The sequence below is a fragment of the Dicentrarchus labrax genome, unplaced genomic scaffold, assembly GCF_905237075.1.
Source record: "Dicentrarchus labrax unplaced genomic scaffold, dlabrax2021, whole genome shotgun sequence".
NCBI lineage: Eukaryota > Metazoa > Chordata > Actinopteri > Moronidae > Dicentrarchus > Dicentrarchus labrax.
The window spans coordinates 18,857,374-18,869,657 of record NW_026136705.1 but is presented as its reverse complement, the minus strand read 5'-3'; the positions used below and the strand labels follow the sequence as shown (position 1 = coordinate 18,869,657).

At 39.1% G+C, this 12,284-nt stretch overlaps 2 protein-coding genes across 5 annotated transcripts in view; both read left to right on the top strand.

Moving 5' to 3' along the window:
• Positions 1-1,600: 1,600 nt before the first annotated feature.
• Positions 1,601-8,188, top strand: ccdc169 (coiled-coil domain containing 169). Of its 2 annotated transcripts, XM_051402246.1 has the most exons (9): positions 1,601-1,745; positions 1,836-1,918; positions 2,110-2,220; positions 2,801-2,841; positions 4,029-4,127; positions 4,661-4,714; positions 5,282-5,358; positions 6,712-6,861; positions 7,024-8,188. In XM_051402246.1, exons 1-9 carry the CDS (start codon positions 1,669-1,671, stop codon positions 7,058-7,060), a joined length of 729 nt encoding a protein of 242 aa, XP_051258206.1. In that variant the 5' UTR covers positions 1,601-1,668; the 3' UTR covers positions 7,061-8,188. The 2 variants fall into 2 exon arrangements, with proteins under 2 accessions (XP_051258206.1, XP_051258205.1); XM_051402245.1 differs by having other exon boundaries at positions 6,712-8,188.
• Positions 8,189-11,505: 3,317 nt separating this feature from the next.
• dclk1a (doublecortin-like kinase 1a) overlaps positions 11,506-12,284 on the top strand; it is a 48,642-nt gene continuing 47,863 nt past the window's right edge. Inside the window, exon 1 of one of the 3 annotated variants that reach the window (XM_051401682.1) lies at positions 11,506-11,818. The gene's annotated coding sequence lies outside the window, so the exon portion shown is untranslated. The remainder of the gene's footprint in view (positions 11,819-12,284) is intronic. The other 2 variants (XM_051401680.1, XM_051401681.1) reach the window with 2 other exon arrangements.

Genomic DNA, 12,284 nt, shown 5'->3' with positions numbered 1-12,284 from the left:
TCGTGGGCTGTTTAATTGCAACAGTCTTTTATATTAATTCAAGTGGTAGTATATACCAGGACAAGTGTTATATTCATGCTAATGAGACGCTTTCAAATTCAAAAAATGTGTTATGCAGTAATGAGATTACAAAACACAGCGATGAAGTCAAAGGTGTTTCAATAAATCGTGACAAGGCAATATAGTATATATATATGGCAACCGTTAAGAATTAATCTTAATATATTAATGAATCTTAATATATAGAATGAAACACGTCATCAAGGCACCCCATCGAGAAGTGGTGAGTCAGTCAGGAACCCACAATACGACATGAGGACATTATAACCATACAAGTGCTATGGGCAAAATCTCCCAATAGTGGTCCGTGCCCAACCGTTCAAGAAGTTCACTCCCTTTTAATGGTGGCAGGCACACACAGGCCTCAGGCTAAATCACAAAAAACAAATCAGTTAAGAAAGTATTGTAATATTTCAACGATGCCATTTTAAAACCAGCTATAGAAGGCTATCACTTAGAAAAATACAACAGGTTTATTTAAGTTTCACATTTTATCAGTATATAAGTTATTAATATTCAAGATTCATTCAAAGGCATGCCATAATATATATATATATATATATATATATATAACGTTCCATCCAATGTACAAAGGAAGCAATAGAAGCATTAGTATGAAAAGTGACAGGTCAGACCCATCTAATGACATCCATAGAATACAGATTCTCAGGGATGGACAAGAACATGTGGCCGGGTCAAAACACACCAACGGCAGGAACCAAATACCACAGATGGTCGTGTACAGTGGATGTTGCAAGTGGGGCTCTATCTGTGGATGAGAGAACCCAAAAGGAACCATTTCGACATCCGGCGGGGGCCGCCCCGTGCCAGTCAGGCTTCCACAATCAACAGACATCAACATGTCACAACACCAATCACACCAGTCACGATCACTTATAGTCACGACAGCCCAAAATGTTGATAACAACCCAGGTCTTAGCCAAAAGTAAAAAAAAAAAAAAATAAACAAAAGTTTCCCTTAATTATTCTTTACATTTAAGTAAAATGTACCTGTACTTTCCACATTTAAAGCAAAGTGTACAACAATTGATTAGTGGACTTAAAGTAACTCCTAGTCCTTTAATGCCTAATGATGACAGTCCAGTGGAGCACTGTTTATTCATTGTACAGTTTTGGACTACTTAAGCATTAAGCCGGTCCGCTATTGTCTGCCAGGCTTTCCCTTCTTTATTATTGCCTTTTTTTCTTCTATCTTCCACGTCTTCATAGACCGCTCTGATCCTGCCCATCATGATTTTTTTTTGGGGTTTTTTTTTTTATTTTGGTTTGAACATTCACTTTTCCTTTTTCTATCTATTTTTTTTTAAATACACCTTTTTTTTTTCTTTGGGCGGGGAAAGTGCAAATTATTTAAAGAGGGGGGGCGCGAAAGGAATATAAAACCCGCTTTTTTTTTTTTTTTTTTTTTTTTTTTTTTCTTTTTTTTTGCAATCCCCAACTGGAAGAGCTTTTTTTTTCAAACCCCCCCCAAATTTGGGGGCGGCCCTGGGGCGTTCGACGCTTGCCCGAACAGCCCGGAAGCATGGGTCTCCATGGAAACCCCGTGGAACAAACTTTTCCTTGAGTTGATGACAGTTTTTCAGAAACATGACAGGAGACAGCGACTACAGCAAGTACGACTTGGCACGACTGCGGGCGGAACTTGAACAAGAGAGAGAAATGAAGTGAGTTTGCATGAATGTATTATTACTTAGAACGGAGATGAAATGTTATTTCCTACTTAAAGATTAGCATTGTCTGGCTCTTGATCGTAGAGAAATGCTTGAAGAGTCAGTCTCTGATCTGCGCAGTACCATGTGTGAACTGCAAGAAAGACTGCACAGTGTTGATGGGGAAGGTGAGATCAAATTTAAGTATATCTTATAATACATAATTATAGCCTATAATTTAACCTAAGTCTGTAACTTTTACCTACAGTGCTAGCTGGTATCCACTGGTTTAGTTATATCAGGCCAGTGACCCTCCAGTGTTGATCACTGTAATGTGATCATAGTGTGAAAGTTTCTTCTATTTATTCTTACATACCAGGAAATGAGTGGAAGACAAGGTATGAAACACAGATAGAGCTAAATGGACAGTTGGAAAGACAGATGTCACTCATTCACGAGAGACTGGAGGACCTACGAGGAAACCCCATGGGTGAGTTCACAGGCTTCAGCTAAGTTTCTAGCATGTTAGGGCTGCATCGGGTTTCACGGGCACCCACAGTGGTTCCCAACCGTTTATAGCGACCCCCACAGCCCAGTCCGATGAACTCAGTACCATTCATCAACACCACCATTTATGTTCCAAAGGTGTTAATCATATAAACGATGATATAATAGTGTAATGTTACAGTATTTTCATGCAGTCCATTAAAAGGCCATTCATGTTAAATGTTGAATCAAGAGGTCGTGACAATGTTAGTTGGTTGTCAAATTACATTAGTAATATAATCAAATGGAGTTCCAAAAGCTGGACATTCATCCCATGTCATCCCCTCTCTCCCTCCCCTGCCTTTCCTGTCCATCTCTCCAGCTGACACTGTCTAATAAAGCATAAAATGCCAAAACAAATCTGTAAATAAAAGTATGGGGTGTTTACCAACATCCCATGAACGCACTGCCCCTGATGACAACAATGTGTAAAAAAATGTATAATATATTCACCCATCTCAAGTGAGTTTGTATTTTAATGCGTGCTCACACAATGCTCGCACACTTTCTCTTGTTTTTCACAGATCGACTGGCCTCCATCCGATCTTATGACGACATGCCAGTAGTGAGTGCAAACATGTTGATTTTCTATCTCATCTCTTTTGTTGTATCGGTGCCATTTAGTGAGTTGAGTTTACCAGCAGAGAGAGCCAGAGACACAGAATGAAGAGGGAAGACAGGCAGGACAGAGAGGATTGTAATGCCAGCTGTCCTCCATCCTCCAGTTGATACAGGCTGAACAAACCAGAGTTTAATCACAGCACTGTAATCACAGGATTACAAACCATGGGAGAGTAATGCACACTAATTACAATGCTTTAACACACACACACACACACACATGGATTCACACTATACACTGAAAGGTTGCACGATACAGTCTAAATGTGTGTGTGTCTGTGTGCCTTAAGGCAGAACTAACAGATGCTCATTAGTGTTTTCGAGGAGTGACAGCAAGATTGTGGACCGAAGCACTGTGAGTGTGACAGCAAGATTGTGAGAAGAATAGAGGTTATTTTAATTAATGCAGTGAGTAAATATTTAGACCAATGTGTTCGGAACATTTCACAGTGTCTGCAGCTCCAAAGAAAGAAGCTTGACCATTTCTCTGATACAGTCTGTGGCATCAGTGCTAGCACAGCTCCTGACTATTTGAGCTTCACGTTTGAAAAATGACTTCTGTAAGACAGCACAGCTGATGCTTCTAATGAGATGTACTTTGGGGTGGTAAACATCCTCTGCTGTGAAGAAAAATGTCTGTGCTATGAAAATGCTTCACAGTCAATGATTAAGATGATTTGAATATACATTATAAAGTATACATTTATGTATTTTCCCACATTCAATGCACACTGATTCTTAAAAATTGGTACGATGCATGAATATTGCTGTTACGTCTTGGTGGTATGCATTAAAACTGACTACAGTTGCTTAATTTGGGGCACATGAAGAAAAAAGAAACTGAACCCAGATATATGTATATATATATATATATATATAACAAGTTTCATCTAGCCTTACCGTGTATGAGCTCTAATATGTTCATTTTGTTATTGAATAATGCACAAGCCTAATCCATTTTTGTTCTTGTGTTCTGCATTAAGTATTCTGTTGTTGTTTGATCCTCATAGAGAGCATAGTGTACTTCTAGTACAAATTGATTTGTAATTAGAGAAAAGCAGTACAGTCTTTATACACTGTGGCCTCTTCTGTTATGAATGTTGCTAATTAAATGGAAATGTTTTGCGGCAGGAGACACTGAGACAGCGCCTGAAGATCCTGACTGAGGAGAAGTCGGACCTCCAGAGTCAGCTGATGGACTGTCATCTCAGAATCGAACAGGAGGGAAAGGTATGGTTATAGTAGTACAGTTAGAGGGATTTTGTGTAAGGGGTCACAATGTCTGTTGATCTATAGTTTTATTATTTCTCAGACAAGCAGCTTTAAACTTTTCCAGGTGATAAATATTTCAGCTACAAATTACCTTCATTAGCAAAGGATTGAAAAAGATTTGCCTGATATTTTTGTTTTTGCATTCTTTACTTTTTAGCAATCACTGATGCATAATTGAACCCAAACCCTTTGTCCTGTTCTGCTGCGGCTAGGCCAGTATGCTCTTAGTTTAGCGACTTGGCTCTTTGTGTATTGTTCTGCTTAACAAACAGCAAGATATTAGTTGAAAAAAAAAGGTTTAACACGCAGCCATGTGCAGCCAATCCACGTAATCCAAGTTCTAATCTGTTGCTCATTAACACGAAGTCTTCCTGAAATACGCTCTAATACACACAGGCAGCAAACGCATACCAAGCACTACAACCATTAGCAGATTATTACTGACAGTTAAAAATGTGACAATATGGACCTCTGTTTCTTTCAAATATCAGGCGTTTCATAAAACCAATGATGAGAGGCGGGCATACCTTTCAGAAATCGCCAAGGTAAGCATCCCTTTCATCCATGTCAACAGTTTTGCTCGAATGTACTAACGAACGTACTAAGTCGAGCAAGTAGCTCTCAAACCAAACCTATTGACTACTAATCATTGAATATTAAATATATGCCACACTGAAGAAAAGCTGTCCTAGTTAAGCGTTACAAAAGGACAATACAGTGTAGAGAGCAAACTGATGTACTCTCTAGCTCTTCTCTTTCAGGCCTAGTTATGATTTCTCATTCATCCTCTAGTGCTGTGCTCTCTTGTTATATAATAGGTGAGTCTCTGTTCAACCAAAAAAAGCGAGTCAAGGACTTTCTGCCTTATGCTGCAACAAAACTGGTTCCTGCAGGGCTGTCACAGACGCAGCTGCAAGGAACCTCAACTACATTTCTCTCTCAATATTCTATGTATCTTTAGAAACAAATCTTTACATTTGAATGATCACATAACAGTGTGTGACTGGCTCATGCCCACTGTGAGCCACACAAGCACACATACACACGTGCATACAGCTAAACACAATGTTTATGTGTCTGCACTTACTCGTGAATTTTGTCCACTGCCACAGCTGTCCTCCACGCTGGAAGGCCAAAGAAGACAGTACTCCACCCAGCCACAAAGGGCACCAGAGAGCAAACAGAGGAGGTGAGTGAGGCATGACATTTAAAGGTGATGGACACAATAATATGAACAAACTATGGCCTCAGAAATCACTGTACAATTTAATTAATTAAAAAATGGAACGTGATAAACTTCACATAGGTACAGCTTGTTTGAGGGCGTCTAAAATGTAAGTATTTATAAGGGACTGCGTACAATATTATATTATTATATAATATAATATTATATTACAATAAAAAATGGAAGTAAAATGGAAGTAAAATTACCAGATAATCAGTCAATCAATCAAACTTTATTTGTATAGCACCTTTCATACAGTTTAGTGCAGTTCAAAATGCTCCACAGACAACTAACAAGATGATGATAATAAGACAGAATGGAGTAAGAATTAAATAAGGTAGATAGAATAGAAAAAATAGAATGCAATGGTAAAAATAACAATAAAATACAATACAATCGATTGTACAGGTATAACGATAGTATTTAATAAAAGTTATTCTAAAAACTAAATAAAATAAATTAAGAAATCTGGCACAAATAACAAATAAAATCAATAAGAAGGATACAATATATACATATATTATGAGGGAATAGTTAAAATAAATTAGTAATAACATTTACAAAAGTAACAAAAGAAAATACAATAAGATAATTGAGTAAAAAAATGGCAAATAATGTCTAAACACAATTCCTTAGTTAAAAGTCAGGCTGAAGTGATTTCAACACTTCCAGCTGCTCTAAGATCCTCCTCAGTCTGTTCCAACGCTTGGAGCGTAAAAACTAAAGGCTGCCTCGCCAAAAGGTTTTTGTTCTGCGCTTTTGAACTACTAGGAGGCTTGTGCCAGAGGATCTGAGGAGCCCCACTGGTTCAAACTCAGTGTGTGTGACATATATACCAGTGCAAAAGCATAAGTACAAACAGAGCAAAAATGTAGTAAAATGGAAAAACACTTTTAAGAGAGCTGGTGCATCGAGTGCTGACTTTAATGCAAATGCAAAAGGGACGGTTATTGTGGAAGATATTCTAGGGTGCCCTCATAATGGACAAAGTCACACAACAGAGGAGAAACCAAAATATTGAAAATTTTATACACAAGAAACACTAACATCTGACAACATTTACTATGTGAAATACTGATATCATCTTGGAATTTCTGTGTAAATTGATTTGTTTTGGTATTACATTTAAGTACTGATTTGTAGCTAATAAAGTAATCATGTTTGACAAATTTGCTTGACTCATTTAATAAATGAACAAATTCTAAGATCTATCCTCTTAGAATATTATATTTGTAGGACTTGAATTGAGAAATCCGGCATTGTTTCAGCTCTCTGTAGCACTTTAATAGAAAACACTGTGTATTTCTGATTGCACAGAGGGAAGCAGGCCAGCAGGAAGGCAGAGGCTGACTCTAACAAAGGCAAAGAGAGAGAAAAAGATGGAGGAGTGCGTGTGAAAGGAGGAGGTGGTGGTGGTGGAGCAACAGCAGAAAGAAGAGAAGAGAACAAATCTCAAAGGGGAAGCAGGTTACCCACCTTAAAGTACTACTTGAAACACAATCCCTAATTCCTGGAGTTATATCCCTTTTAATGCTGGAATGATTGCAGCAGAAACTTGCCAATTGTTTTTGTTTTTTTCAGTAAAAGAATTTACTACTATTTACTTTGTCTTTCTTACTTTGCTTTCAGCTTCCTGTGGCTTTGCTCACATTTCCCAAAGGCTTGAAACAATGTGGTTCCTATGTCGATTATCTATCCGTGTGCCACAGTATTGTAACTCAGTGTTTATTATACAATGGATGGGAAATACAGTGTTACATTTATAATGAAGTCTGGCATTATTATTCCCTTACACATTTCTTTGTTTAAGCAAGAGTACCTAATGTTTCAGAGGGGGGGATATTACAAGGTTTTGAGGTCATCTCCTAATGTGCCAGAAGCTTGCTGAATCTGACATTTCTGATCACTGCAATTTTTTTCAAAACACCTCCTACGACTTGCATTACATAAGCAGCACCACATTCACCACCCTCGTCCACCGAGCAAACCAGTCACCCCCATCCCACCTACTGACCGCCTTAATAAAACTAAGTGTAAGAAAACAGCATCTATATGAGATGTAGTAGTGAATAGGAAGATTGTGAAGAAGTGGGGAGGATGGGTTTAGTTCTTGTCAGTCTTAAAACATTGAATTGAAACATCTCATAACGCAGGGCATGGTCTCATGGCATGACTTCATCATTTTGTTTTGTCCCGTTAGCTTTCTCTTCCTTGTTCACTGATTGGCCTGTAAGTACAGTGACGTCATGTTAATTATCTCGTGGATTGTGACCTAAAATTGGAGTTTGAGACAAAAGAGCCCACAGGCAAAGAACAATTCATAAAGCTGCCTGAACTATTCTACAATTTGTATGTCCAAGACTGACATGGCAGTGTGTTATAGTGACAAGGGAACTGGCTCTTTAATTAGAAGGGCAAAGATCAAGCCCCAGCGTCAACAAGCATCCGCTGATCTGTCTTTTATCATGAATACTCAACCACCTTCACTTTACTGTAAATTTCCTTATACGTGAATTAATCATTTTTTTGTGACAAACATGGGTTTGAAACATGAACAGAATATATAAAATATATGAAAGTACTCACCCAAAAACTCCACCCAAAAATGCAATTTAGCTGTGTATCACTCACTTCAATGTCATGATTACAAGTAGATAATGAATGATGGATATAAGGACATTACATGATTCACACCTTTAAGCTCTATAGTTGGATGTAATATCTTAAATATTCAATGATCTCTCAGTCACTAATTTATCGGCAAATTTATCCTATAAACCAAATCGAAAAAGTATTTCCTGATTACATCGTCAATCCAAATCCTAATGCTCAAATAGCACCAAGAGACATTTGTTTGTGTTTGCTGGTATTGACTGCGCTGTCTAAAATCATTGGTACAGCAGAGTGTGAAGTCTTGTTTTAGGGTGTGTTTTCCCTTTACAGGTGCACTCGTATTTCTCATATGGTTGGCTGACTTGGTGTACAATCCTAAATGTGCTGCAGTGACAGGTTGTTTGTCTTAGATTAATTATTTAATTTAAAGATAGCCAGTCCATGTTGCCTTATGAAAGAGTGAGCACATTTACAGCGCACCGCTCTCCCTCATCCTCCTCCTCCTTCTCCTCTCTTTTTCTCTCTGTTTCACGGACAAGCTTGTTTTAGTACAACTCACTGCATCCTGCCCATGAATCACACAGCACACACAGTAACCACCTAGACGTCTTCTGCTGACAGGTGAAACATGGTGACGAATCACACTACTGCTGTCTGCCCATGCCAACAAAGCCAGCTCCTCTCTCTGTACTCACCATGAGTGTGCTGCAAACAATGTAGTATACGTGCAAGTGCATATGTGTGTGTAGAAGGGACTAACTGGCATATGTGCATGCATGCATTCAGCAGAGGACACATGTTTTTGATGCTAGAAATCTTTCCATTTTCCATTTCCATTTTCTTTTCAAGGGTTATATTGTTCTGTTTTCCTATGTAATACACTTCATCAATAATTATTACTGTCATTTCTTTTCTCCTGTTCTTAAGTGCATGTTTGGTGTTGAGATAATCCAAAAGTAACACAAAGAAATCAAATTCTGGTACTTTAATATTGTGATACTGGGATTAGGTTACTGACTATAGGTAATGAGTAATTGTATCAGATTACATTTTTAAAGTAACCCTCCCAACCTTGGTCAGAGTGACAGACTTTCCGTGTTGTGTGAAATGATAAAAATATTATTGTAGCATAAAGATGCAGTGATTAATGACAGAATGGAAAGAGTATCATTGTACAGTAGCATCTGTCAACAGTCTGAGTGGGCAGGTTTTTAAATGGGCTGTGATATTAAGGCTGATTTAATCTTCGGAATTATTCCAGATGGGATTTGCCGAAGTATAAATTATTGGTTCATCTATCCACATCTTTAATGAGCTCCAGCTTTGTGTTTATTATCATTAACTTCACAGAAATGCACTAGCAGACTGTTTTTTAATATCCTAGAAAACACTATTAGAGTCAAAATTGACCCGAGAGAAGGTCTTGTTCTAAAAAACTAAAAAATCGCGATATTCTCTGTCCTTTTTTATGAGGGACAGCAGATCATAAAACTGTCAAATCCACATTAAAAGTGCTGTGTATAGTTTAATTTACAAATAAAATAAAATGTGCCCTCAAGGACACTTGACATTTATGTGCCTTAGTCACTATGACTTGTATCTTGTTATGTTATTTTGATCATGTTATTTTGTCCAGTCAGTAATGATTCAGCTGCAGTGCTGAGACAAATGTGGATGCATATAAATATTATGTTCTGTATGATTTATTTAAAAGTTGCAGTAACTTCAGAGCATATTTCATCCAGTAACATGCAGAGGTGCGCAAATAAATATACCTTATTTACTGATTTGAATATATATGGACACTCATATGTGACTTGCAAATTCTCAGGCATTAAGAATGGAAATGAGACCATGGTCCTGTTTTTAAGTCCTTCACTGTGTCCTCCATCTTTGCCGCTGGTCTGAAGACACATCCCCCCCACAAGTGCCCTGTTTTTTAGATTAATTTAGACAGGAACACCTTGTCAGCACCCCAGTTTGTGGCGCACACTGGGTCCTTTGGTGTGTGTGTGTGTGTGTGTGTGTGTGTGTGTGTGTGTGTGTGTGTGTGTGTGTGTGTGTGTGTGTGTGTGTGTGTGTGTGTGTGTGTGTGTGTGTGTGTGTGTGTGTCCAAAATAGAGAAATCTGTGACTGTCAAACATTCAGATGCATACAGTCAAACAAGCAGGTCTGTGCATGGAAGCAGCCATGAAAGATGTAATCACATACTGTATTTGATCATTAAACTGTCTGATATATTCATGTAAGTTCTGGATTAGATTATCTGGATGGTATCATGATATGTGACCTTTTAAAACAAGCATCAAACAAATGTCACTAACATTATGTTAATTTTAAAGGAAGTTAAACATTTTACATAATAGAGCTGTGACATGTTCAACAGGTAAAACAGCATCTTCAACCTGTGAAACGCTGTTGGCACTGTAAATACATTGTTGGAAGCTTTTTAAGAGACTGGGGCAACTTTTCACCATCAGAAAAATGCTGGGTAACACGCACGCACGCACACACACACACACACACACACACACACACACACACACACACACAGAACACACACACACACACACACACACACACACAGTTCATCAGGGAGTGGTGATTGAGCGGAATTGGGTGGTCTCTGGAGGCCAGGATGTAGGTCAGTGGTCTTTATCTCGCCCATTGCTCGGAGAGAATATTTCATGCTGTGACATACAAACAAACTTCAGAGCTTATAGGAGGAAACAAGCTTTATGGTAATGAGACAGCAGCATCCTCGCCGGCTCTCAGCCTTCATGTTGCTGTTGCATGAATGTTAAAAGCATATAGATATGTAATCCCAACAGTAATAGTCATAATAGACTTATAGAGGAAGAAATGGAATTGAGTATAAATCATACATGTCTCGCTGTATTTGGATCACTGTGAAAGCTGCTTTGCGTAGTTTGAACCTTATAGTTTAGGTTTGAGCTGCCTTGAGATTCCTAGTGTACACACTGGAGTGAGTGTGTTACTTAACATCTCACGTGCAAATGTTCTTGCATAACATAATTCTGCTAATGTGATTACAGCTCTTACACATCAAAATATAGCCTATATAATACATATACATATACATGTGTGTACATAGATCAATCAAGTGTGAGTGCTGATTCTGGTTAAACACAAGGACCAGAGAATTTTCCAGAAATCTATTTTTGTTACTGAAAGGTTCAAAAAGGAGGGAAAACTATTGTTTTTGCTTCTCTTAATAAAGAATCTCAGTCATTGGTGTTTAAAGGAAAACCTCTTAAATGTCCCTAAAAGAGAAGTAGATCAACCCCCCCTCTCCATCCAACACACGCGTCGTGTGTTTTGGGGGCTGGTACAGGGGGTGGCGTGCAGGACCAGCAGCATCCCCCTCAACACGGGTGGGAAGCGTGGGTCCGCATCCTAATTAGAGGTGGGGGCGCTGAATGAAAATCACGACAGAGTGACGTGGAGGAGGATAAGAGAGGAGGTGGGTGAAAAGAGAATGGGAGGGGAAGCAGCTGCTACCTAGTCCATTTCCAGTCCAGCCTCTGCTTCTTTTGCTCAGTTCGCACACACACACACACACACACACACACACACACACACGTTTTGGTGGAGCACATCAACCGGACAACAAAGGGACGCACAGTGGGGGGGTCGGCACACTGCAGCCAGGACAGGATCACACGTTACCACCATCCAGTGTCAGCCACCAGCGCACTGAACTCTTTTATTTTTCTTCCACATCTACTGGGAAATAAAGCATCAGTCAGTCTGGAGGTGACCGTCACAGAAGCGTTAAGTGCTCGCCTAGGTAAGCTTGTCAATTATCAGCTCATATAAGTGATCAATTCTTTCATTTGTCATGTGCACCGTGGTCTCTAAACACTCCTATCGTTATGTGTTTTTAAAGACTCACGCCTCTTTATTTCAAGAGTGGAGTAAAATCACATATCTGCCATATATTAATCATTGTTTAAGTGGTATTCTAGTTAATTTGGGGTCGCAGTTTTTGTGTGGCGCTACTCCCCGTGAAGGCTGCCGTGCGTCCGGCTGTGCACTTGGGTTGTGAATATTTATAAAGAGGGAAATTAATCGGCTATTATCGATTCGTGACTGCCGCTCTCTATCCATCTGCGCCTCGGAGCGACTCTGACAGACAGTGTCGGGTCGTCATGAAGCATGCTGTCCGCTGCTCGGCTTAACAGCACTTAATCTGTCATTAGGGGGTTATTTTGAGACAGTGCACCAGCGACGGGCACCGGCTTGCTACTTGATCA

What these genes read in the sequence shown, in the direction of transcription:
- ccdc169 (XM_051402245.1), top strand. Translation starts at nt 1,669, where the DNA reads ATGACAGGAGACAGCGACTACAGCAAGTACGACTTGGCACGACTGCGG. An exon ending in GCACAGTGTTGATGGGGAAG is followed by an intron (nt 1,919 to 2,109) that starts GTGAGATCAAAT and finishes CTTACATACCAG; the next exon opens with GAAATGAGTGGAAGACAAGG. An exon ending in CCTACGAGGAAACCCCATGG is followed by an intron (nt 2,221 to 2,800) that starts GTGAGTTCACAG and finishes TGTTTTTCACAG; the next exon opens with ATCGACTGGCCTCCATCCGA.